General features: G+C 41.5%; 1 protein-coding gene across 1 annotated transcript; it reads right to left on the bottom strand.

Moving 5' to 3' along the window:
* Positions 1 to 14,644: 14,644 nt before the first annotated feature.
* On the bottom strand, positions 14,645 to 16,807 carry LOC308109860 (homeobox protein Nkx-2.3-like; the record flags this gene model as incomplete). Its single annotated transcript, XM_080463671.1, has 2 exons — positions 16,393 to 16,807; positions 14,645 to 15,297 (listed from the first exon to the last, which is right to left on the bottom strand). Exons 1-2 carry the CDS (start codon positions 16,790 to 16,792, stop codon positions 14,645 to 14,647), a joined length of 1,053 nt encoding a protein of 350 aa, XP_080319797.1. The 5' UTR covers positions 16,793 to 16,807.
* Positions 16,808 to 22,900: the final 6,093 nt, after the last annotated feature.

Here is a 22,900-nt window from a genome sequence, read left to right on the forward strand (position 1 = left end):
AATAATAAAATGAAGGGGAAAAAAATTGGGGGGGATAAAATGGGAAATGACCAGAATTTGTTGGAGAAAATAAAGCAAAACCGCTTTAAGAAGTGAAATGGCTAAAATGTCCTTCCTCCCTGTGACCCCCTGTTCTATCTGATTTTTTTTCTAAAATGTCAAAATTGTCTGAAAACTCTTAGAAAAGGGCGAAGGTGCTAAAAACACAGTTCACGTCAAACACATACTCAGGCAGAACAACCTTCTCACTGCGAGGCGAGTGCGCTAACCACTGAGTGATAACGGTCTTTATTCTGAGCCCAAATCTGACACTTTTAGTACAAAATGGCTGAAAAAGTAAGTTGATTAAGTGTCTAATAATGAATTACAATATTTTCTGAGAAAATTGAAATGATGCTGACATATTAAGGCGTTGATACACTGACAGTGGCCGAATATTAACTATAAAAGCATCTGAACAGTTTATGAAGAGCTGAGTAGTTGTTCTGACATTCGGTTGAAGAATGATCCTGTCCAATGAGGATTGGATTTTAATACACCTCTGCCGACTTCTGCCAGGAAGAAAAATTTAAATTGTATAGCGCAAAATGCAACACAGTCATCTCACTGCATTTTACAAAGACAAACCAACAATTCCACATGAGCAAGCAGAGGAGAGGGTGGAAAGGAAAAACACTAATAGGAAGAAATCTGCAGAACAGTTCTCAGAGGTGGAGACTTTCTACTGGATCAGAAAAGAGTTGTTTGGGGGGGTGGGGCTTTTCCCTGCTCCTTCTGGGTGGCGTGGGTGGGGGCGGTTGCTGTGCCTCAGGGTCATCGGGCTGGCAGCCTTTCTCTGTATTCTTTGGGGTGTCTGTGCGTCTGGTGTCTGGGGCCCGCGGCTTAGGGTGGTTGGTCAGTGTGACTCCATTACGCCTGGACCAGAGCTCAGGACTGTCTCAGTCGTCCCACCTGCATGATGAAACATCATTCCGGTTCCGGACGGACGAGACTCACTGAAGTGGAGCATACCTCCAGGACAAGATGGACACCCTGGAACATTTTCCAGTTAAGCTGCTATAGGTTTAGTCTGCTGGGAGACCCACGCTGAGCTTCTTTTATCTCTCACTACACATAGAGATATTAACTTTCCATTTGTGCTCTCTATTCTCTTTTTCCACTGTCTGTGTACCATCTAGCTGGACGTTTGTGATTCGATTCTTATTTGTTTATTTTTCATTATCGAATCCCATGGCTGTTTTTGAAAGATGAAACCCAACGATCCCACATGAGCTCACCTGGAGCTGATCATAGAAAAGACAAACTTTCAAACATTTCAAGAACAGACCAAGAAGTAGAGACTTTCCGTTCCATTAGTTCTGGTTTGAGGATATCATATTGAGAAAAAAAGGTAGAAAACAACAAACAAACAAGTAAAAAGTACACACAGAAGACAGAAAAGAGAAAACACAGACTACAGAGAAGTTTAGTGACAGATAATTATGATTTGAATGTATAGAGTGTGAGAAAATGGGAAAGCACATTAAAGAATCCTAATAGTAGGAACTCTTCACTGAAACTTACTCATGCAAGATTTTTGGGTTGCAGTGCGATAGCTATGATTTTAATGTCGCTATCTAAAGAAAACTGAACTGTGTATAATTTTGCCCATTTGGTTTGAGCTTACGGATGCTTATGAAACTGAGTAATACCCCGGACGACCTGTCGGGGCAGTGTTGAGCAGTATTGTTCATGTGTGATCGGCAGAAGGAACAAAGAAGACAACGTAACTTGGAAGTCTACCAAAATGATTCTTTGAGGAAAGACTCTACGAATCTGTGTGAGGATACAAATAAATCTACAACATGACCTCAGATGACAGTTTATAAATATCTTCTTAAGGTAACAAAGACTCGATAATACTGCTCGGGACACAAAGGCCTGATTGAACCTGTTTCATTGATACTTGGATTAAAAACGTTGTCCCACATGACACCAACAGTGTGCAGTGCCCTCTACAGGATGTGTAGGTATGAAGGCAGTGGCAGATGGCAACGTTTGAAATGCTCCACCCTGTGACTCCAGAAAACTGACAGTAAGCACCACCTTCCCTCTGCAGCAGCTCCGGTTTCACAGCAGGCCCCTCCGTGTTTGTTGTTGTTCCCTGCGGCCTACAAGCTAAAATGTTGCCTTTTCACCTCTTTCATCTCGGTGTCGTCCTCTGTCAGCTCTGAAACGTAAGACGATCTGTTTAGTCGCACAGGAAAGGCCTCGGCGGCGGGAGGGGTCACGGCCTCGTCTGGAGGGGCACGCGGCAGCAGGCCTGCTGGGAGCCAAGGTCAACACCAGGCGTGTGTGTGTGTGTGTGTGTGTGTGTGTGTGTGTGTGTGTGTGTTTGGCTGGTAAAGCTCCCCCTGCCCCTCCGGCTTTGATAAATGATGCGTCGTCAGCGTTAAAATGAGGCGTGAGCTTGTAATCTCTCCATCGGTGCCGCTCCACGGGCAGGTCACACAAATACACGGCGGGCCACGCTTCATGTAGCTATAAAGACGAGCGTAAACAGCATTAATCATAATTCGTGCTGCCAGCTTTGGCATGTCGCTGCGTTAGAGAGCCCACGTGCCCGCGGCTGTGTCAAGTGCCATGTTTTACAGATGGAGAGGAACAAACCCTGATTCCCTCTGAGGATGATGGATGTCTTCTCATGAAGGGACTTTGTGGAGAAAAAGAAAATCTACAAAATTTACATCACAAAATTACTGATTATAGTAACAGAGTGACTGAAAACAGACTTTTGTGTCAGTGGAAATATTTGCCGTATTTTCTGGACTATAAGTACCATGTGTCAAAAAAAAAAAAAAAGAAAACATGAGGAGGAAAAATTAGGGACGCACTGACACCACTTTTTTAAAGGATGGGTACAAGTACCAACCTTTAACTCCTTGCCCAGACCAATACCGATTCCTTGCTATTAAAAGCAGGACTCTCATTAAGTACCTACAGTCTCTGTCTATCAGATCCTCAGGTATATGTATGCAGCAGGGTTAAGGTGTAACTCAATTCCCGGGGGAAGTCAAGTTTTCCTTTTTTCCTTTTTGCATAATCCCAGAATATATAAGTAGAGTTCTTTCCTCCAACATGAATTAGATTTATTAATATATTTTGATGTGATAATTGGTGTGTTGATCTCAAGGCCTTTCCTTCTTCTATTGTATAAAAACTCTCTTTTTATTCTACATCTGTGTTGATAACTAACATGTACCATTAATTTACTTTATTCATTTCCTGCAAGTCACTCCCCTGAAGTGTCCAATCAGATGTCCAATCTGATCACTGCTCTCCGCCCCGGCACTATATTCTCTATTGTTTCATGTGTGTTTTAATAAAGGACATTTCCGTCCCATTCACCAGCTCTTCATCTCAGCTGCTGATGAAGATCTTACTCAATCCTGTCCACTGTTTCCCAGGTGGTGCAAAACTCAAATGACTGATTCTAATGATTTTCACCGAGATGCTCAGTTGCTCACACACACGGACATACACACACACACTACAATTTATGTGTGTTATTACAAAGCCTGACAGTTTGGGATAAATCTCAGTGGGTAGCATTGGATAAACACTGTATACTCGTGTATCTTCCCAGAAACATAACGTTTTAGACCCAGAAAGCCGCTGCAGTCAACGGACAAATGTGGATCACAGGGTAAATATTTAGATATCTCCGGCTGATGGACGAGCCCAAGCCGCTGTCTTGGCCAACTTTACACCCCCCCCCCCCCCCCCCCCCCCCGGTCTCCCACCCACTGCCCCACTGGACACGGAAAGCCAGTTAAAAAGAGCAAACATCCACATCCATTGCAAAATGTAATACTCTGACGTCATGTGCAGGAGGAGACACTGTGCAGAGTCTGAGGAGCACTTCCACACTGAAGCTCCAGAGGTGTCAGCTTCTCAGACGTGTATTCACATCATCTACTGACATGCTCATGCGCGTGGAGCAACGCTTCCAAACTTCACATTGCATGCACTGTAAATAGATTCATCTGGCCAGAATGAGCTCGACCTTTCCAGGTTCACCAGCTTCATCCATCTTGGCTCCTCCAGAAGGTCTACTGACATATTTCTGCTGCAACATCAGCTCATTCCAGCCAAGTCGCCGCTGGGGCTCAAATAAATCTCGGCAATTTATTGTCCAAACAGTCCGACTGTGGTGGACTTCAACAGGAAGAGTGCATCACTGCTGACCTTTGGCAAAACTGTGAGCCAGATAATCCACAGCAGAGGGAAGATGCTCAGTGGTAACCTTTACAAAAATGGATATTCCCCCCTCTACTTTATCAAAAATCACATTGTTTACACCAGGCTGCTATGAGCCAAAGCTATAGGCGGCAGTGACCAGAAGCGAGAAGCCATGCTGGCCAATCAGAACCCTGGAAAAAAAACACAACGAATGACAGGAATTATTACTTCCTGCTCCTTCAGTGAAAATGTCATGAGGGTCATTTGTTTGGACCGATAGAGAAGTGGAGCTCCTCCTAAACGTGTATAAAACAGGTAAAAGACAAGAACATATTGACTGGGGATTGTGTCAATCAAAGTATCGGGACATAACAGCACTGATGTTAGAACAGTAACTGTAATCACAGGTCGCACACACACACACACACACGACACTGATGATGCTTCTGTCGCTCACTGTGATGTTGAACTCTGTCTCTTCCTGAGTGACCACATGCAAACAGAGTTTTTCTAAATCCTAACCTCGGCCGGAGTTTTCAGGTAGAATCCTTTTTGGAGCCTTGTAGCTTTATTTACTTGTAAACGAAAAGCCCAAACACATTGAAAACTGTTTTCAATCGTTTTCATTGTCATGCAAATGGGCCCTCTGTCTCATTTCACTGAAATAACTTTGTAAGTTGATCATTTTTTTCTTTCCTTTCAACTTAAATATTCAATTTTTCAGACAACTTTTCATTTGTAATTGGCACAACTTGAAATAGAAAAGTAAAGTCAACACCACACACACATTAAATGAATGTATTTTAAAATCAAAGTAAAGCAGCGAGGCTGACTCATGCATCAATTAACACAAAGACCCCATTTACACAACAACATTTCAAGCGAAAAGCATCATTTTTGCATTTTTGTTTCAGAAGTCCATTCACACAGAAATAGCAGATATGCCGAAAACAATGTCGCTTTCATGTTCGGCCACCAGTTGGCACTGTTTGTTTTTGTAGTGAACCCACACACACATAAGTGCACAGAACAATATGTAATACATATATATATATATAAACTATAAACATTAACAATGGGAGTACACGGACATTCGTATGGACAGACGACCAAGTTGGATTGTTATTACGGTGACTGTCGACTATAAAACTACCAAGTCCCAGGAGAATGTGGACTGGGACTCCTGACACTCTGGAGGAAACATTGTTGTTATTGTCCATCTACTGAGCATGTGCAGAAGAACTGTTGACTACAGCCGTGGTGCACATGCGCAATAGCAGCGTTTCAGAAAAGTTGTGTTTCCTCCGTTTCCATGGAGACAGAGCGTTTTCAAAAAGTTCTGCTTTCTGCTGTTTCCATGGAGACAGACTCTGAGTATTTTCAAAAAGTTCCATCTTGGGAGATGTCTTCAAAAAGTCATCATGTAAACGGTGAAATGCAATGAAGATTAACGTTGTGTAAACGGGGCTTCAGTTTCCTCCTGGTTGGTCTTATCCACCATTAACTGACTGTTACATGTTATTCAATGGGTCGACAAAAAGCCAGAGAAAAAGGTTATTTGTGTCATTGATTATGGATTTGTGCAACAAACATGGAAATCTATTCAACAGAGGGTCAAATTATAACTAATTCTATTAATTCATATTAATAATTACTGTGTATGAGAGCTGGAGCTCCTAATTGAATCAAACGGTTGATCTGAAAGGCTTTCGATTGAGCTTATTGAAGCAGACTGCATGTATTTGATCAAAGTGCATTTTGTCCCACACTGTTACAGCGATTGACGCATTTGATTCAAAAGTTATTTGATCTTCTTCCTTGCATCACCATTTTAGAAATAACCTTACAGCGGTTGTAGAATAGACAGATAATGGTTGCTTGTTTCCACCAGCTGACCACATCTGGTCTGGAGTTCGAGAAGCAAGCTGGTAACCAGTTTAAACAACAACCACAACTGTTACTTTAAGAAGAATGTCCCATTTTTAATCCGTGCCAAATTATACAAACAAATTCACACAATGAATCCACCCGAAGAGTTAAAAACAGGATATGATGATTAAGAGTTGTTTTGACTGAAGTGGTTACTCATGATGGAGTAATCTTGGGAGATCTGGCCACTAATGACATCGCTCATGACCAGGATGTACTTTTGGTCATGTGAATCACTCAACGTTTACATGAGCTGCACAGCACAAAATAAAACAAGAGAGAACAACCTACCTGCAAATCTCATATTACCAACTAATGGTGACACTGATTAAACCACAGTTTACCCCTCAGTGTGACACGATTTACTAATTTTACCAAATGTTTGCTCATGCAAATAGATTCTCCCCAACAAAGAATAATACCATCAGTGACGTCACACGCAAGTAGGAGATTTCAAACTTAAAAGGAGGAAGTGCAGAGCCGCCACAAGTGCAAAATAAAAGATGACGTAATGGAGATGGGCATGTTGGAAGTTACCAAACATATTACAGTGTGAAAGAAAATAAAATGGGAAGCAATTCAGAAAAGACTTTAGAAGGTTGACAACCAAAAACTAAGTTATCATAAAGTCCCCAAAGAGGAAATGTGGGGCGCCAGCTGAGAAAAAGTCTCTCATCACGATAACAGCAACAGCTCCGCTAAAGGCTGAGCTGGTTTGTAACTTTAAGCATGTTGAAGACCCCGTTTACACAACAGTGTTTCAGGGGGAAAACGTGTCTTTTTTATTTTTTCGTTTCAGAAACATTTAGTTTTGGAAACAATGTCGGTTCACACGAAAATGGTAGAAACACTCAAAATAATGCAGGTACCATGTTGTACTATGGTACCATGCCACTAGTGGGTGCTGCTGTTTGTTTTTGTAATGGAACCATAAACAATGGTGAGCACACAGACTTTCGTATGGAAAGACGATGAAGTTGGACTGTAATTACTCTCGACTCTAAAACTACCAAGGCCCAGGAGAAAATTGTTTGCGAGCCATGACACTCTGGAGTAAACATTGTTGTTATGGTCCATCTACTGAGCATGTGCAGAAGAACTATCTACTATGGCTGTGGTACGCAGTAGCAGTCGGAGTGTTTTCAAAAAGTTGCGTTTTCCCTGTTTCAATAAAAATGGGGCATTTTCAAAAAGTTCCACTTTGGGAGCCGTTTTCAAAAAGTTGCATCTTCAGTGGCTCCGAGCACATCCGGAGGGGGTTGTTGATTCGCCCAGGTCTGCCACTGCACATAATGATTGAAATAATGGAAACTACTGTGCCTAAGTTATTGTTTTTACTTTTAACTTTATTTTTGCCACATTTTTGTGAAGCTTAGCCTTTGTTTTTATTGGGTTTTATCACTTTAAAATGAAGTAGCTGACTGTTAGTATTGTGCTGTCTACAGGCTGCTGTATGTGCCGTTACCACAAGAAGCCATTATTACCTGTTGATCCAGGAGGATGCAAGAAACGGCAGTTTGAACCAACCCCAGCGACTCCAGAAGTTCTTCAAGAGCAGACAACCTACATCACACAGGCCACACATGTATGCGGGTGTGCTTTCTTACAAAAACAACCCACAGTACCCACTTGTGGCCCAACATGCAACCTACATCGCTTTCATTGTTTCTGTAATTTCTGTCGAAACGGACACTTATTTCAAAATAAATAACGTGAAACTTTTCCAAAACAAAAACGCAAACACGACGCCGGGTTAACGGGGGTCTTCGTATAAACTGATGCAAGAGAGCCAGCCTCACTACTAAACTTGGACTAAAACGCATTCATTTGATGTGTTTTGTTCCGTCTGCTGCTGAAGGAGCTCTAAGCATTGTGACAGGGTGAGAGATTTCATCCCCTCCAGAGCCGACCAATCACTCCGCAAATAGAAGCAGTGAGGAAAGAGACACGACATGAGCAGAATCACTTGTTGAAGGAAGCGTTGTGGATCTGCTCGTCTTCCCAGATTAATAACAACGTGGAGCACATTGCTCCCCTGTGTGTGTGTGTGTGTGTGTGTGTGTGTGTGTGTGTGTGTGTGTGTGTGTGTGTGTGTGTGTGTGTGTGTGTGTGTGTGTGTGTGTGTGTGTGTGTGTGTGTGTCCAGCCTGTACAGGCCTGTCTCTTCTTCCATTGATGGCCACCTGATGGGAGGAGTGTCGCTGCTGGATGACCAATCACAGGAGCCATGTGAGTGTGGAGGCATGGGCTTGTGTTCCACCTCCTGAAATAACATGTGGGCGTTGTGACAGAAATGATGTGTGGGCCAAGAAAACTCTCCCCAAGCTGATAATGATACTGAGACGGCCATGATCTCATCCAAAATGTTTTTGCTGATGTTTTGTGACACATTCAGACAGAAAGGGGATTTTTTTTTCCTTTTTCTTTTTTTTTCAGGATGAGGAGGAAGTGTTTGGCTTCTCAGCTCCATTAAACATTTCCAACTCACTACAGATCCTAGTGATGCAAACATGAACCGGAGTTTTATGTTGTCTGGCTGCTCTGAACGTTTTGAGTGAGGTAAGTTGAGACAATGAACTAAGGCGATCTAAGGGCCGTTTACGCAACGTTTTCAAGTGACAACGAAAAACGTTTGTTTAATTTTGGGTGCCTGTTTACAACAGAGCTCAGAGACGCTGAAAATGCACCTTTTTAGAAACGACAATCAAAGTGGAACATTTGAAAATGCAACTGTTCTGAAACTGCACATGCACACCACACCCAAAGTAAATAGTTCCTCTGCACATGCTCAGTCGATGGATGTTCAATCCAACTCTGTGGTCTGTCAATGTGAATGTCTGTGTGCTCCCATTGTTAATGCTTGTATTGTGTTGTGCTCTGTGCAAATATGTGTGTGGTCGCATTACAAAAACAAACAACAGCGCCCACTCTTGGCCCAACATACTAACAACTAACAGGATTTAGTGTTTCTGCCATCTCTGAGTAAAAAGCACATCGTTTTCAAATTGTTGCTGCTGTGCGCCACACATAGAGCGAAACTTTAAATTTTAGATTGGGCTTGTAAATATTTAAATTAAGTTCATTAAAGTCATTTCAGCGGCATCAACGAGACATTGCAAGTGGCACAAACAAAAATGGTTCTAGTTTTTTTTCAACTTCATAATTAAAACTAAAATGAAGTTACATCTTGTTCAGTCAACTTAAGTTTTTTTAATTTTCACTTTATCGTGTTAGCAGGTAAAGACGTTGAAGTCTGCCATCTAAAAAGTGTTTGCTCATCTCTGGTCTCTGACTTTCCTCAGTATTACAGACATGTACCCCATCAAAGTGGGTTGTTGACCCCAGATTTGAAAATCACTCATAATCGCCTCAACTCTTCAAACAACATGTAAAAAAAAAAATCCCCAGATTAGATGATGATTAGGTCACAATTTCCTTCCTGAAATACAAACTTGCTTTGTAACCTTAAAGGAAAATTAAATATATGACAAAAAATGCAACTTACCAATAATATTTACACACTATCTGGTTTCTTGATATTAAAATTGTACAATTATCTGTAGAAAAATCACCACATTGTGGATGTTTGAGATGGATTCAGAGTAACTGTAGTGATAATAATCAAGTGTTTGTTAATGAGCTCTAATATGTCTCCCTCAGTGACTCCATCAACCTTCAGGCTGCGTTCAGTGTGTCAGACTTGAGTTACTGTGACAGCTACGACTGCTTTCTTGTTCAGACTTGACCTTTCGGCGCGTGAAACTTTCTCTATTGATGATCAACATTTGCTGGAGTCCCCTGAGGAGATTTATGGGATGACACATTTCTGTAGATGAGAAGATTATATCAGGTTGTGCACACACAGTGCTGTGATTTGTGTTGGGTGGGGATTGCCGTGCAGCTGCTGGATGTGCAGCGCTCCAAGGAGAAACATGAAACAGCTATGGACCAACACAGCTGCGGTTAACTGAAAACTAGAAGCAAACTTGAAGTATCAATATTTGCTTTATTATATCCTGCTTAATTATCACTAAATGCATAAACAATGGCTGGTCAAAGAGCAAATAAGATGGTGAATAAGAAATAAAATGAACTTTTAAGCTTTCTGTACATCACTTCTGTCTTCAAACTCTTTGTTTGTACCCTCTATTACAAATCCCACAACATGGCAAATTTCAGTTTTGAAGAACTTGGGAACATGTTAGTAAAACAAATGTACCCACATGCTTCAAATGAGCAATAAGACAACAAGTAATATAGTTTTTTTTTAATAATTTGGAAAATTTGCTTCACTAGGAAACTCAAATAGAAATGTGAAATTTTACTCTCTAAGAGTAGATTTATATACTTTAATGTGGGGATAATGTTAAATCTAATCAGACTGTGCAAATGGAACAAGCTTATTTCCAAACATTTTTGCAATTTGCCTAAAAAAAAGTCCAATTAAACTAATTTGGTGCAAATATCACTGGAAACCTGCACTCAGTTGTAATTCACGTTGTGATTGTTTAAACTTTTCCACAAATTCATTTAAAAGATAGGAGACATTAAGTATTTCAATAAAACGTTTCCCCTGACTTTATGACGCCACTCCAGTAAAAAAAAAGAAAAGTCATGGCTTACTGTAAAGATTACAGTTAAGAATTTCTGGGAAAACATTTGATTGGTCTACATTTTAAATACAAGACAGGAAATGATCTGTGTCATTAGGTAAATATGAGTCTGAGCATGCACGTGAAAATCACTTGTGGGATTCCTCAAAGCTCCGTCCTTGGGCCTATGTCATTCAACATCAACATGCATCCTCTGACACGTGTAATAATCATTTGGAAAGCATTATACAGACAAATGACATAAATTCACGATTTCCAGCGTAACTAATTCACAGAATTAGCTTTTATAACTCAGCACCGCTATATAACTTCATAATATTTCATATATGCCATACATTATTCAAAATGAACAACCCGAAGTATGACTTTCTGAAGTAGGTATATTTCTTGAAAAAAAAAAATGCACTTCACTCCTTGCGCAAGCACTTTTTATGTATTTCTATTTTCTGGGTAAATGCATCAATTAAGAGCACTAAATGTGAGGAACTCGAACTTCACCAAAGGCAAAACTTAAAAATCTCAACTTGAAGCAATTTGTATTTTCTATGCGCATGTACATTTATTAATTTGGGAGTAACAGAAGAAATATGGAAATGACCAAATATGGAGACCTTTCAAAGAAAGAGCTTGTTTATATTTTGAATTGTATAATAAAGTTTATTATTAAGGGCTATGAAGTCTTGTGTTGTAATACCATCAGCTGCCTTAATAAAATGCTTCTTTTTTCTTTTTTTTAAATCTTTGTTAAAGATCATTGAGTCCGTTACATTTTTGTTTTTTATTCTTAATCCCGGAATTAGTTGATAATCTCTTCGATTATAACACAATGATACGATCCTGAATTCAGCGTTTGTGCTGCTGAGATTATAACCTGCATTAACAATGTTTGATCGACTGAAATAATACGAATAATAAAATTAAATATAATTGTGTTAACAGGTTGGCACGTAAAAAAGCAATAATAATAATAATAATAACAATAATGATAATAATAACAATAATAATAATAATAATAATAATAATAATAATAATAATGATGATGATGATGATGATGATGATGATGATGATGATGATGATGATGTGTATGGTGGCCCAGCAGGTCGGTGTGTTTACCTGCTCGACGCCTCTCTGTCTCGTCTTTATTTGCAGCCATCAGTCTCTGTCCTGAGGCCGGGCGACACTTCAGGGTGAGCAGCTTATCGGCTTTCCTTGTTTACCTCTCAATTAATCCCCATTAGTGGAAAAGACCGGCTTCGGGCCGCTCTGCTGGACCTTTTCCCGCTGTTTGGTTGCAGTCAGGAGATGAGCTGGTTGACGGACAGATCTCAATCAGGACGCAGAAACCGACAGACAGTCTGGCCTCCAGAGGAGGAGCCGCAGCGATCACTGCTGATAACACAGATGTTTACACTGATGCTCACCCTGTCAATAAACCATCCTTTTTTATTTAGGCTTACTGTGAACTTTCTTTTTGACTCAATGTAAACCAATAAAATGCGTAAAATAATGTGCGTAAAAAGTCTTCCAATAAGATAATTCATCATCTGCTACTCCACACCTTGAAACCTGCATACGTGCTATGTGTCCCCTGCTGCTTGATCCGTCTCATACATTAATAGTACATAACCGTGTGGCTGTAATTATACAAGAGACCTCTATTCTCAGACCGGAGGGACAATTACGCGCAGGGGAAAAACAGCAATTGACGCCTACTCTCTTTAATTTGTCGACTTCTATGGCGTATTTGTCATCTTTGGAATTATCTCAGCAAATAGGTGGACAGTTTTTAAATCCCTTTGTAGTCCAGAGAGTATTTTTAGTGTGGATTTGCAGAAGCGAGTGGTTTTTAGCGATCTCCTGCGCGGTAAAAACAAAAACAAAAGGGGCATTCATTTTTCTTCTTTTTCTTTTGTTTTGCTGAGTTGCAATAATAACATAAGAAAACATTTTTAATTAGATATTTATATTGGATCAGTGGATGATCTACCTTATCACAGTTCGGTAAAAAAATATGATCTTTGGATAATCCAAAATTGACATTCACACGGCTCAGATTTTTAAATATATTTCCTAACCCTTCTCCCAAAACACTGAATTTTCGCTATTGTTGGTTATTTAAAAAACCTGAAACGCGTAAAAATGCATAAATGACTCAATTGTTGTGATAGATATCTTCACAACCGCAGAACTAAACTTCATCTAAACTAAACTGGAATTATTGAATTTATAGAATTTAATTTGTTGAATCAATAATGAACAAATATATAGAAGCATGTATTTTGCACTTTTGTGACCACTGAATGTATAACTTCAGTAAAAAAAAAAAATTGCCTATTTTCATCAGTTCTCTGTTATAAGAACTGTTGGCTTATGTGTTTCATAAACTCGTCAGGCTTAAGCGACATTTTACTGAAAATCTTCCAGGCTATAAGATCAATGCAGCAGATTTCTATTTCATGATCAGCCTGCGACACTACCTGTGGGAATAACCTTGTTCCGGGCTGAAATAACACCCATACAGTGAAATAATAGGCTGCAGGACTCAAACTTGGTTCCCTCCTCCTCCTCCTCCTCCTCCTCACCCGGCTCACCCCTCTCCAAATTCTCTCGTCCATTTTCCTCCTTGTCGGGATAAATGGTGAAACTTGTAGCAATAATACCCCCTTCTTTCACACAAACGCCTCCCCGCTGCCTTCACCTCGAGCCCGGCTGCCCCCGAAGCCTCGCGGCTGGGGATCTCGGCGCGCCTTTCTCCGCGAACAAAAAAAGCCTCCTGAAGGAGAACAAAAGTAACCGCATTTTTCCTCCATGTCCCCTTCTCCGAGCAGAATAACCTGCTGCCTGTCGCTCAAATGGGAATATTAGGACGTCAATCTCGCGGCCCCTGTGCGCCTTTGTCTTTGCTGAGTGCCCGGCTCTGCCTACCACACACCTTTTGTCCGACAATCCAATAAGAGCCATTATTCCCGCTCCCTGGCCCGGCTGCAGCTCCTCTTTGGGGTATTTTAGGTGCTTAATCGCGTCCTTTAAAGAACCTCAAATGGAGAATAAACTTCCTCCTTTCACGTCGCCTGGCACCGGGACAAAGAGTTCCTGGTGCCTGGCCTCCTCCAGGAGCTCTCTCCTTAACATGTCCATGAGCAAAATCTGTCACTGTGCATCTGATTCAGTGACAGCACCAATAAAATACAAATCCAAAGCTTCTGCTCATTATTTCCAGCAACAGAAAACCCCGTCTTGATGATTTTAACACTAGCAAGTTTTTCTTGACAGTTTAGTTTTTGTCTGAACACAGAAGAGAAACGCATCTTCTTTAATCTCTTAGGTTTATTTGAATAGATGCGAAATAGACTAAAACAATTATCTGTTCAGCAAAGAAAAAAAAACAAACACTTTAAAGCAATTCAGTCTTTTCAAAGGCTAAAAATATACAATATTAAAAACAATATTAAAAAAAATAAAAGACCATTCAAGGGGATCAATACGCAGACGTGCATGTTTTCCCTTTTTGAACTTCAGTCCAATCGGAGCCAAATCCAGAGCACCGACAATTACTGGACCTCGAAGAAGAAACACACACACACACACACACACACACACACACACACACACACACACACACACACACACACACACACACACACACACACACACACACACACACACACACACACACACACACAAAGTCACTGTTCACACAGCCATCCTTTACGCACGCGTTTTGTAAATCATGAAGTGGTCGTGCAGGTGAATCCAACATGAAGGCAATACTGAGTTAGGAAACGTGTACGAGTTCCAACCCCGCTTTGGAAAAAAAGATGGTGGGGTGGAAAATAACAACAGATCCGTCAAAAGGACAGCAGTCCTGTCCTGGTGGGGCTGCTACCATGCCCTGATCCCTTGCAGGGAACCTTGACAGGACGTAACCGTCGTCCCTTGGTGTGTTTGGGCCTGTGCGGAGCCGCCGAGGCCGCTCACGTTCCCCAAGTTCATGTTCATAAAGGCGTTGGGGGCGCTGGACGCGGGAAGGGCGGGGATGCTGGTGTAAGTGCAGCTGTAGTTGGAGTTATACGCGGGGTTGTTGTACGTGTAGGTAGGGTATCCGTTATAACTGTACGGGTTGGATCCATACGGAGCAGCAGCGGCGGCGGCAGCGTAACTTTGCGCGCCGCCGAGGCACGGTTTCCCGTCCCGGACCAGCACCGGCACGGCGACGCGCCGCGGTGGCGGCGGAGGGTGGTGTTGTCCGGCCGCCTCCAGAGACTTGTCCTGCCGCTGCCGCTTGCACTTGTAGCGGCGGTTCTGGAACCAGATCTTCACCTGGTTGGAGGTGAGTTTGAGCGTGGTGGCCAGATGCTCGCGCTCCGGGGCGGACAGGTAACGCTGCTGCTTGAAGCGCCGCTCCAGCTCGAAGACCTGAGCCTGGGAGAAGAGCACCCGGGGCCTCCGCCTGCTCCGCTGCTTCTGCGTGGGCCTTTCCAAGTCACATTGGCCGCTCTCCGCCGCCTCGTCCCGGGGCAGCAGCCCACAGCTCTCTGCAGGGCAGGTTAGAGAAGTATCACAGGGAAAGTTACTATCCATCACACAACAGCCACACGCTTACAATTCAAAAGGTGTTATTACAGAAACGCTCAAACATGCCACGCGTCCATATCTTTCATTGAAACATCACAGCTGTAAAAAACATTTGTTCCAAATCGCAACCATCGTTAAAAACATTTTTCAAAGGGCATAATTTTTATTTTTGGGACTCGGAGGCATCATGCTGCCTCAAACCTCATTACCAGCACAGTTTATCTAATGAATAATCACATCTTCCCTGCGCAGGTATCAGGCTGTGACTGTGTTTATCAGCGCTGCTCCTCCGTGCCATTTCTTTTTACAAGCCTCTTTAAACTAATTGTCGGTTTATGGTCCAACACATCATAACAAGGCTGTGAGGAACAGGCGACGCAGCTGAAGCACTACAAATTGTTTGACATCTCCAGACTTTACTGGATCCGTGTCTCCTCCCGATCGTGACTTTTATCCATTTGATAGCTCTTTATTGAGATACTGTGAGCAGTCAGCAGGTGGAGGAGCTGAGAGAAAGGCCTCACAGGAAGATAAATAATTCTCTGCAGAGACTAAGAATAAATCTTTGAAACTCTATTTTCACGTCATGCAACAAGATTTTTACTTTATATTTTGTGCAGAATTGTTGCATCTTTTCCAAAACAAACAATATATTTTCTAAAAAGGCAGCCATATCATTAAAAATGACAGAAATAATTTCACCTAGTTCATTCAAACGAAGTTTGAAGTTTTAGTAACCTTGTATTTCACAACTTTGATCCATCACGAAATGTTATATATAAAACTAAACCATTTACGCACCGTTCATAAAACGTGAAAACATTGCTACATTTTTAGCTGTCACAGACAGACGTTGTGTTGTTTTTGTGGCTTATGCAAATAATATGTAGTGACTGGAAATATGAAATAATGAATAATCAATGCATGATTATATTTTGGGATTTATCCATGTGTTTTTTTCCTCCAGTTGGTAACATTTCAGGTTGATCGTGACTATGCGTGTCCTTTGTTAGTCTTTTGTCTGCAGCCTGTTCAGGCTTGTGTTTTCCACTCACTGCTCTCCTGCTCTTCAAGCTCGGCGGCCTCCAGCTTGGCTCCTTGTAAGCTGGGATGGACGTACATGTCCGGGGAGAGGCTGGTGTCGCCGCGGTCCTCCTCTCGCACCGCCAGCGCGCTCAGGTAAGCCAAGTTGTCCTCCCCGTCTGAGAAGGTCGGGCTGTCCCGGGCTGCGGCCAGCATGCAAGACGGCGGTGTTTGGAAATGCTGCTGCAGCTGCGGCTGCTTCTGCTGCTGATTGTTGTGGTTGTGGGGAGGAGGGGAGCGGGCCAAGTGCTGCTGGCTGTGGACCCGGTGCGCGAGCTCCAGGGACCCGGACTGCTGCTGTTGCTGCTGTTCCAGCTTGAGAATATCCTTGACAGAAAACGGCGTGGAGGTGAGTGGGCTCTGCAGCATCATGTCATCCAGCTCCTGCTGTACTGCATCGAGGAAATGAAGCCCGCCGAGTAACATGCACCCCCCTTTGTCCCCCCACTCTTACTAACAAATAATTGAGCTTAATAGCCCCTTCTTTGGTAGCTGGACGTGCGTGAAGCCTCTGCAATCCCTCATCGCCACAAATCACAGGAAAACGCGACTGTTAGTCCAGGGTTGTCCATGCAAGTGTCCTCTGTGACAGATGGGCTGTGTTGAGCTCTGTGCGGAGTTTGGACCGGGGCGAAGGAGTGTCTCTGCCTCCTCTGCTGTCAGGGGGAGGGGTGTGTGTGTGAAATGGAAAGTCCGTATGAGTTGGAAGCGAAGGATTTGGGAAAGAGCGAGGAAGAGAGGGAGAAAGGTGGGGCTTATTTGCGCACACCAGTTTGGTCTGTTGACTTGTGAGGATATGTGGTGGGCAGAGAAATTCACTGACACTCAAAACCTGTCCACTGTCTTTCTCCTCCTGCGTGCTGGACTCAACAAACCACTTTTTACACACGTTTTCTGCGGCAATAATACCAATAACGGCCCAGCCGTGCGGATGTTAACATGCAACCTGTATATTTGAGTAGCATTTTAAGCACATTATGGGCAGTTTTTGTGGGTCCACACCATTTTAGGACTTTGTGGAACTTGTATGAGATGGTGCGTAAATCTCTGGAAATGCGCACGGTGATCCTCTGCAGATAGGAACTGTTATAGGTCAAGGTCAACTTCCAGGTCAAATGAAAGCAGACGCAGAAGAGAAACTGTTGGCGTAAATGAAATGATCAGGTTCGTTTAGGTTGACAGGGAAATTTCTGCTTAATTTTAGCTGAGGTTCATTAAACATTTTGAGTCAAAGATCAATAATATTGTCTTCTTTCGATGCCCGTGTGTTGCGTTCCTTTCCTCCGAGGGCCGCTGCTGCACGCGCCTCCTTACAAGGACATATGAGATAGTTGAGTGATTCCTCTCTGAGTTTTGAAAAAAGTCAAACTGTTTAGAAATTCACCGGATTGAATGAAAGAAGATAAAACAAGCAAAAGAAGCCACAAACACGTCCCCTTCAATTTAAACCTATACTCACTTATTTCATTAATAGACTCTTTTAACAAGTTTGACCTATTTGCTGTTAGAATTTGAGCAGCTCGAACTTCTTCGAAATGTGCTTTAGGTTATATTTTCCAGTGTTTGTCTGTTTGCAGCCGTGCGTCGTCCCACAGCTGCGGCTGCGCTCCGGTGTTCCTCCGTCCGCTTTATCGCTGCTGTTGTATTAATAACCGCTCTGGGCAGATAAGCCGGGCCCCCTGGGGCAATTAAAATTCCTCCAAGAAAACTGCCTGACGTTTTTAGCTCGGCCTAATCTACTCCTATCAGCTCCCCTTTCCGTTTTGCAGCGAGACCCCTCGCCTCTGTTAATCCCCCCCCCCCCCCCCCCCCCCGACGCGTTTTTCCTCTCTGGACATTCAGCAGGTGGACAGTGATCAAAACATCTTAAGCCCCAAAATATTTTTGAATTTTTTTTGGGACTCAATCTAATTTTTCGTCATATTTTTTGTTAATCGTCGTTAAAACATGTAACCCTTTGCTGGATATTCATTATAAAACACCATTTTATGCAATTTACGCATGATTCAATTGTTATAGATAGTTAGTCATTTCAAATATTTTGTCTTAAAAAGTCTAATTTTCGGGTACATTATTCCAGCCTATATATGATGGGCTACATGAGATTGAACATCACTTTTAGTTTGTATTATTTGCACGTAAGTCCCTAAATCTGATATCTGGAGCACAAGGGATTCTTTTGAAACAAAGCTTTACTCAATTACAGTTTATCAGACGATCATTATTTTTTCTAAATAAAATTCTTTAATATTATGAAGTGACTGGAAAATGATCCAAAAAACATGTAAAAAAAAAAAAACAACCCTAAAAAACATAAACAAAACAAAAAGTAAAGTCTCAAAATAAAAAGATGTATTTATGTAATTGTTATCAATATAGAATTGTATTTTCAAAAAGAAATGGAGGAATTATTAAATATTGGTCTCTTGCCCATGTCAATGGATGAAAAGTTACAGATTTAGTTACAGAATTAGTTACAGAAGAAGAATGTGGCTTGTTAACCTAATCTACACTTGACAACATGTATACCTTATATAGAATATAGCCAGTTCACCTTATTTACTAAAAGGAAGAATCAGTTTGACAACTATTCATAAAATGAACTTAAAAAAGAACAAGTTGTTCATTCAACGTAAACAACTTATGTCTTCTCAACTAAAGTTCAGGCTAAACGTTTTCAGTCATATCGTCTTCCCTGATGACATGTGACTCACAGATGATATGAAATAGCCCAGGATGGTTGTGAATACCTCTCAAAACATGGGACAAACTTAAATCTAAGTAGGAAAAATAGTCTGTTAAATTATTCAGAGCCTCTAATCAAAAACCACAACTTTATTCTAAAATTCACAAAAATGTTGGGAAATGTTTATTTTACAGCTTTTCTCAACTCTATAAAAAATGTGTTTCAATATTTAGAAACCCAAACATGGACAACACAGCAAAATATCAAAAGAAGAAAAACCTGAATATTAAGCCAAGAACTTCAATATTCACGTTGACCAGAGCAAATATTTACTATGAACAACGCTCAATATGTTCTACACCATTGTAAACTATAGTTAACTTTGATGAGTTTGATTTGTGAATGCACAATTTGCCATTAGGCAGAACTATACAAGATCATATGGACACATGCTTTTATCAGATGTTACTTGTGTTTTTGGTGCAAAACTGATGAAAACACCTCAGAAACCTGTTATCTTTAACACATCAGATGCATTTTTTTCAATAAACTTAGTTTTAATTGTCTCTTCTTGCTGAATTTAACTCTTTAGTGATGTATTCTTGCAAATAAAAAGTAAAAATCCCTTTTGTTTTTCTTTTGTGCACGACATTTAGACATTTTGAGAGTATTCTGTAATACTTGAAGGCGTCCAGCCCTGCAGTTTGCTGCTTCACATATTGCCAGCCCAAATAGTCAGGTCTAATGAAAGATAGAACCAGCAGAACCAAAAGTGGAGCCCCTCAGGTGGGCAGGGTGCCTGCAGGTAGTAAATATCCTCCTGCTGTGCAGCTGGAAGCAGGCAGATATATGTGTGAACGTCCCCGCAGACTTAACGGCGACTTTCTCCAATTCACGCTATATCATCATCAGCGCGTCCTCGTAAAAAAGGGCCAAACAAGGCCAGACAGTGTTTAGACTGGCACATGGCCGCCTCCGTTTACTTTAAATAAGCATTAAATCCATTGACGCCAGGCTGAGCGCTGTGTTTTCTGGGCGAGCCGACAGTCCAAAGTAGAAGAAAATAAAACCAGTTGAACTGAAGTGACTGGACACCAGTCATTATTCCTAAACATTCAAAGTGGGTGTTCCAGGTTAAATAGATTTCACTTATAAAACAGCCCCCAGGACTTTACACTGCTAATCACATTCACCCAGTCACACACTAATGAAGGCAGCTGCCTAGCACTAGGAGAAATTTGCGGTTCAATATCTTGCTCGAAGACAATGCAACAGGTTGAGATGGGGAATTGAACCAACAACCTTCCAGTGGAGAGTCAACCACTCTACCAACTGAGCCAGAGCCAAACATAGGGATCCCGAAAGGCAGAGGTTGACTTTGCTTGTGTGGGAGGTGACCTTGATTAACCTTGAAAGCAAAAGCTGCTCAACTGTAAAGCAAAGCTGGCTGCATTTTCATGCCAAACAAACAACCTTTTTTTAATCCAACAAAACATAAATGTTTATGTTCGGTAGTTCCAATGAATGGAAACATGCTGTGGTTTGAAAATTAACCAGATCAAAATGAACAATATTGTTTCATATCATGATTACATAGTTTCCCCAAATGATGTATTTTCATAAAAGGATGAGGACCTCAGAGCTCTTCTGCCATTTATTTCTGTCAATGCATGCAAGTTTAATTTAATACATTTAATGCAATTAGTAAGATTTTTGCCATGACGGACCAGAAAAGGAAAAAACAAACAAACAAACTCTCAATTCATCGATGTTGTGATGTACATTATGAGTTTTTTTTTAGGGCTCGTTTACACGGCGAAGATTTCAAGTGAAAACGCAAAACTTTTGTCACGTTTTGGGTGTCCATTGAGACAACGGTGCTCGGAGCCACTGAAAACTCAACTGTTCTCCCAAGGTGGAACTTTTGTAAAATGCTCTCTGTCTCCATGGAAACAGGGGGGGAAACTTTTTGAAAACGCTCGGTCTCCACCTCCCATTAGACAGCAGAGATGCTGCTGCTGTGCATGTGCACCACAACCGTTCTTCTTGTGCACATTCAGGAGTACATGGACAGTAAGAACAATGTTTCCTCCAGAGTGTCATGACAACCAGTCCATGTTTTCCTGGGAGTTGGCAGTTTTATAGTTGACAGTCACCATAATAACAATCCCATTTTCATCGTCTGTAAATATGAATGTATGCATGCACTCATTGTTAATGTTCATATTATTCTTTTATGCATGTGTGCGGTTTCATTCTAAAAACAAACAGCAGCACCCACAACTTATTTTACATATAAACTACACCATCTTCACTGCTTCTGTAGTTTTCCTGTAAACAGACATTGTTTTAAAACGTTGCCACATACACACGAAAGTTTTCCAAAACGAAAACACAAAAAACAATGCGTTTTCATATGAAACGTTGTTGTGTAAACAAGGCTTTAGCTTGTTGTTTTGGCAGGAGGGGCTAATAAATTACCTGAGGGCGCAATTTCACATTATATGTTAATATCATTGATTGCTTGGATTCATTTGCAATAAAAGCAAAATTCCTCTGGTTGTATTGGATGTTTTTATTTGAGAAAAAAAAAAAAAGGTTCCCCTAACATCAAGTAATCAGGTTTACTTCCTCTCTGAATCTCCTACACGAGTGACGCTACTCGTCTTCAATTATATGAATTTTAATATGCAGGCATACAACTTTGTCTATTTGACATGTGAGATAATATGTTACATGTTCGGGAAATAAAGCTTCGCTTGAGCAGAAATGGATGCATGGTGATGTTTGAAATAGAGACAGTTTCCAGGGTAATATTATCAATGATGGAGTGAGGAGAGTGCATGAAGTCAGCATCCCGATCCTGTACGGAAATATAAATACCCCAGGAACAACTCCTGCTCTGCTGCTGACGGAGTTTGAAGGAAGCCTGCGACCTCTCGGGGAACTTCTCATTTCAACTTATATTTCACACAAACACCGATCAGTCGCTCTGGTGAGTTAAAGCACTTCTGGTTTCTTTACATATGAACAAAGCTCAACTTAAATAACTGACAGCACTTTTTTGTTGTTGTTGTTTGTTCTAGACGTTATTCACAGTTCAATATGGGAAACGGATTTATGACATAAGCGCGTCGTTTCTCCAGAATTTGAAAACATGTGAGAACTGTGTCTTAGTAGCATTAAAACGCCCCTCCTCCTGTGTGTGTGTGTGTGTGTGTGTGTGTGTGTGTGTGTGTGTGTGTGTGTGTGTGTGTGTGTGTGTGTGTGTGTGTGTGTGTGTGTGTGTGTGTGTGTGTGTGCAAATAGGTAACAATAGGAAACGCTACACCTCTTGTCTGCTGTCATTTGCGGCCCTGCAAAGGCGCCAGGCGGCTGTGGATGGTTGGATGGAGGAAGAAGACCAGAGGAAGAGATAATCTCACACACTCACACACTCACTCTCTTCCTACGCGTGCGTCTTTGTGCGTGGGCGTATAATTTGACGCATCAGAGCAGGAGTATCACACACATTTTTCAGGGTCCACAGACAGTCCGAATTCATCCTGAGTGGACCGGGACAGTAAAATACTGTCATAATAACTTAGAAATTTAAACTTTAAAGGTGTATTTGTTGTTGTGCAGAGTTTAAGTTTTTCTAAAAGGTTTACACAGTAGACATTTACCAAAGATTATTGCAATCTCAACATAAGACTAATTTTAATGATGCAAATTACAGTGAAATCTTTCAAAAACCATCTATAACTGAGGCATTTTGCAGCCTTTTGCATGCATGTTTTCATGGCAGCGTTACA

The sequence above is a fragment of the Lipophrys pholis genome (genome assembly GCF_963383615.2).
Source record: "Lipophrys pholis genome assembly, chromosome: 5".
Classification (NCBI taxonomy): Eukaryota; Metazoa; Chordata; class Actinopteri; order Blenniiformes; family Blenniidae; genus Lipophrys; species Lipophrys pholis.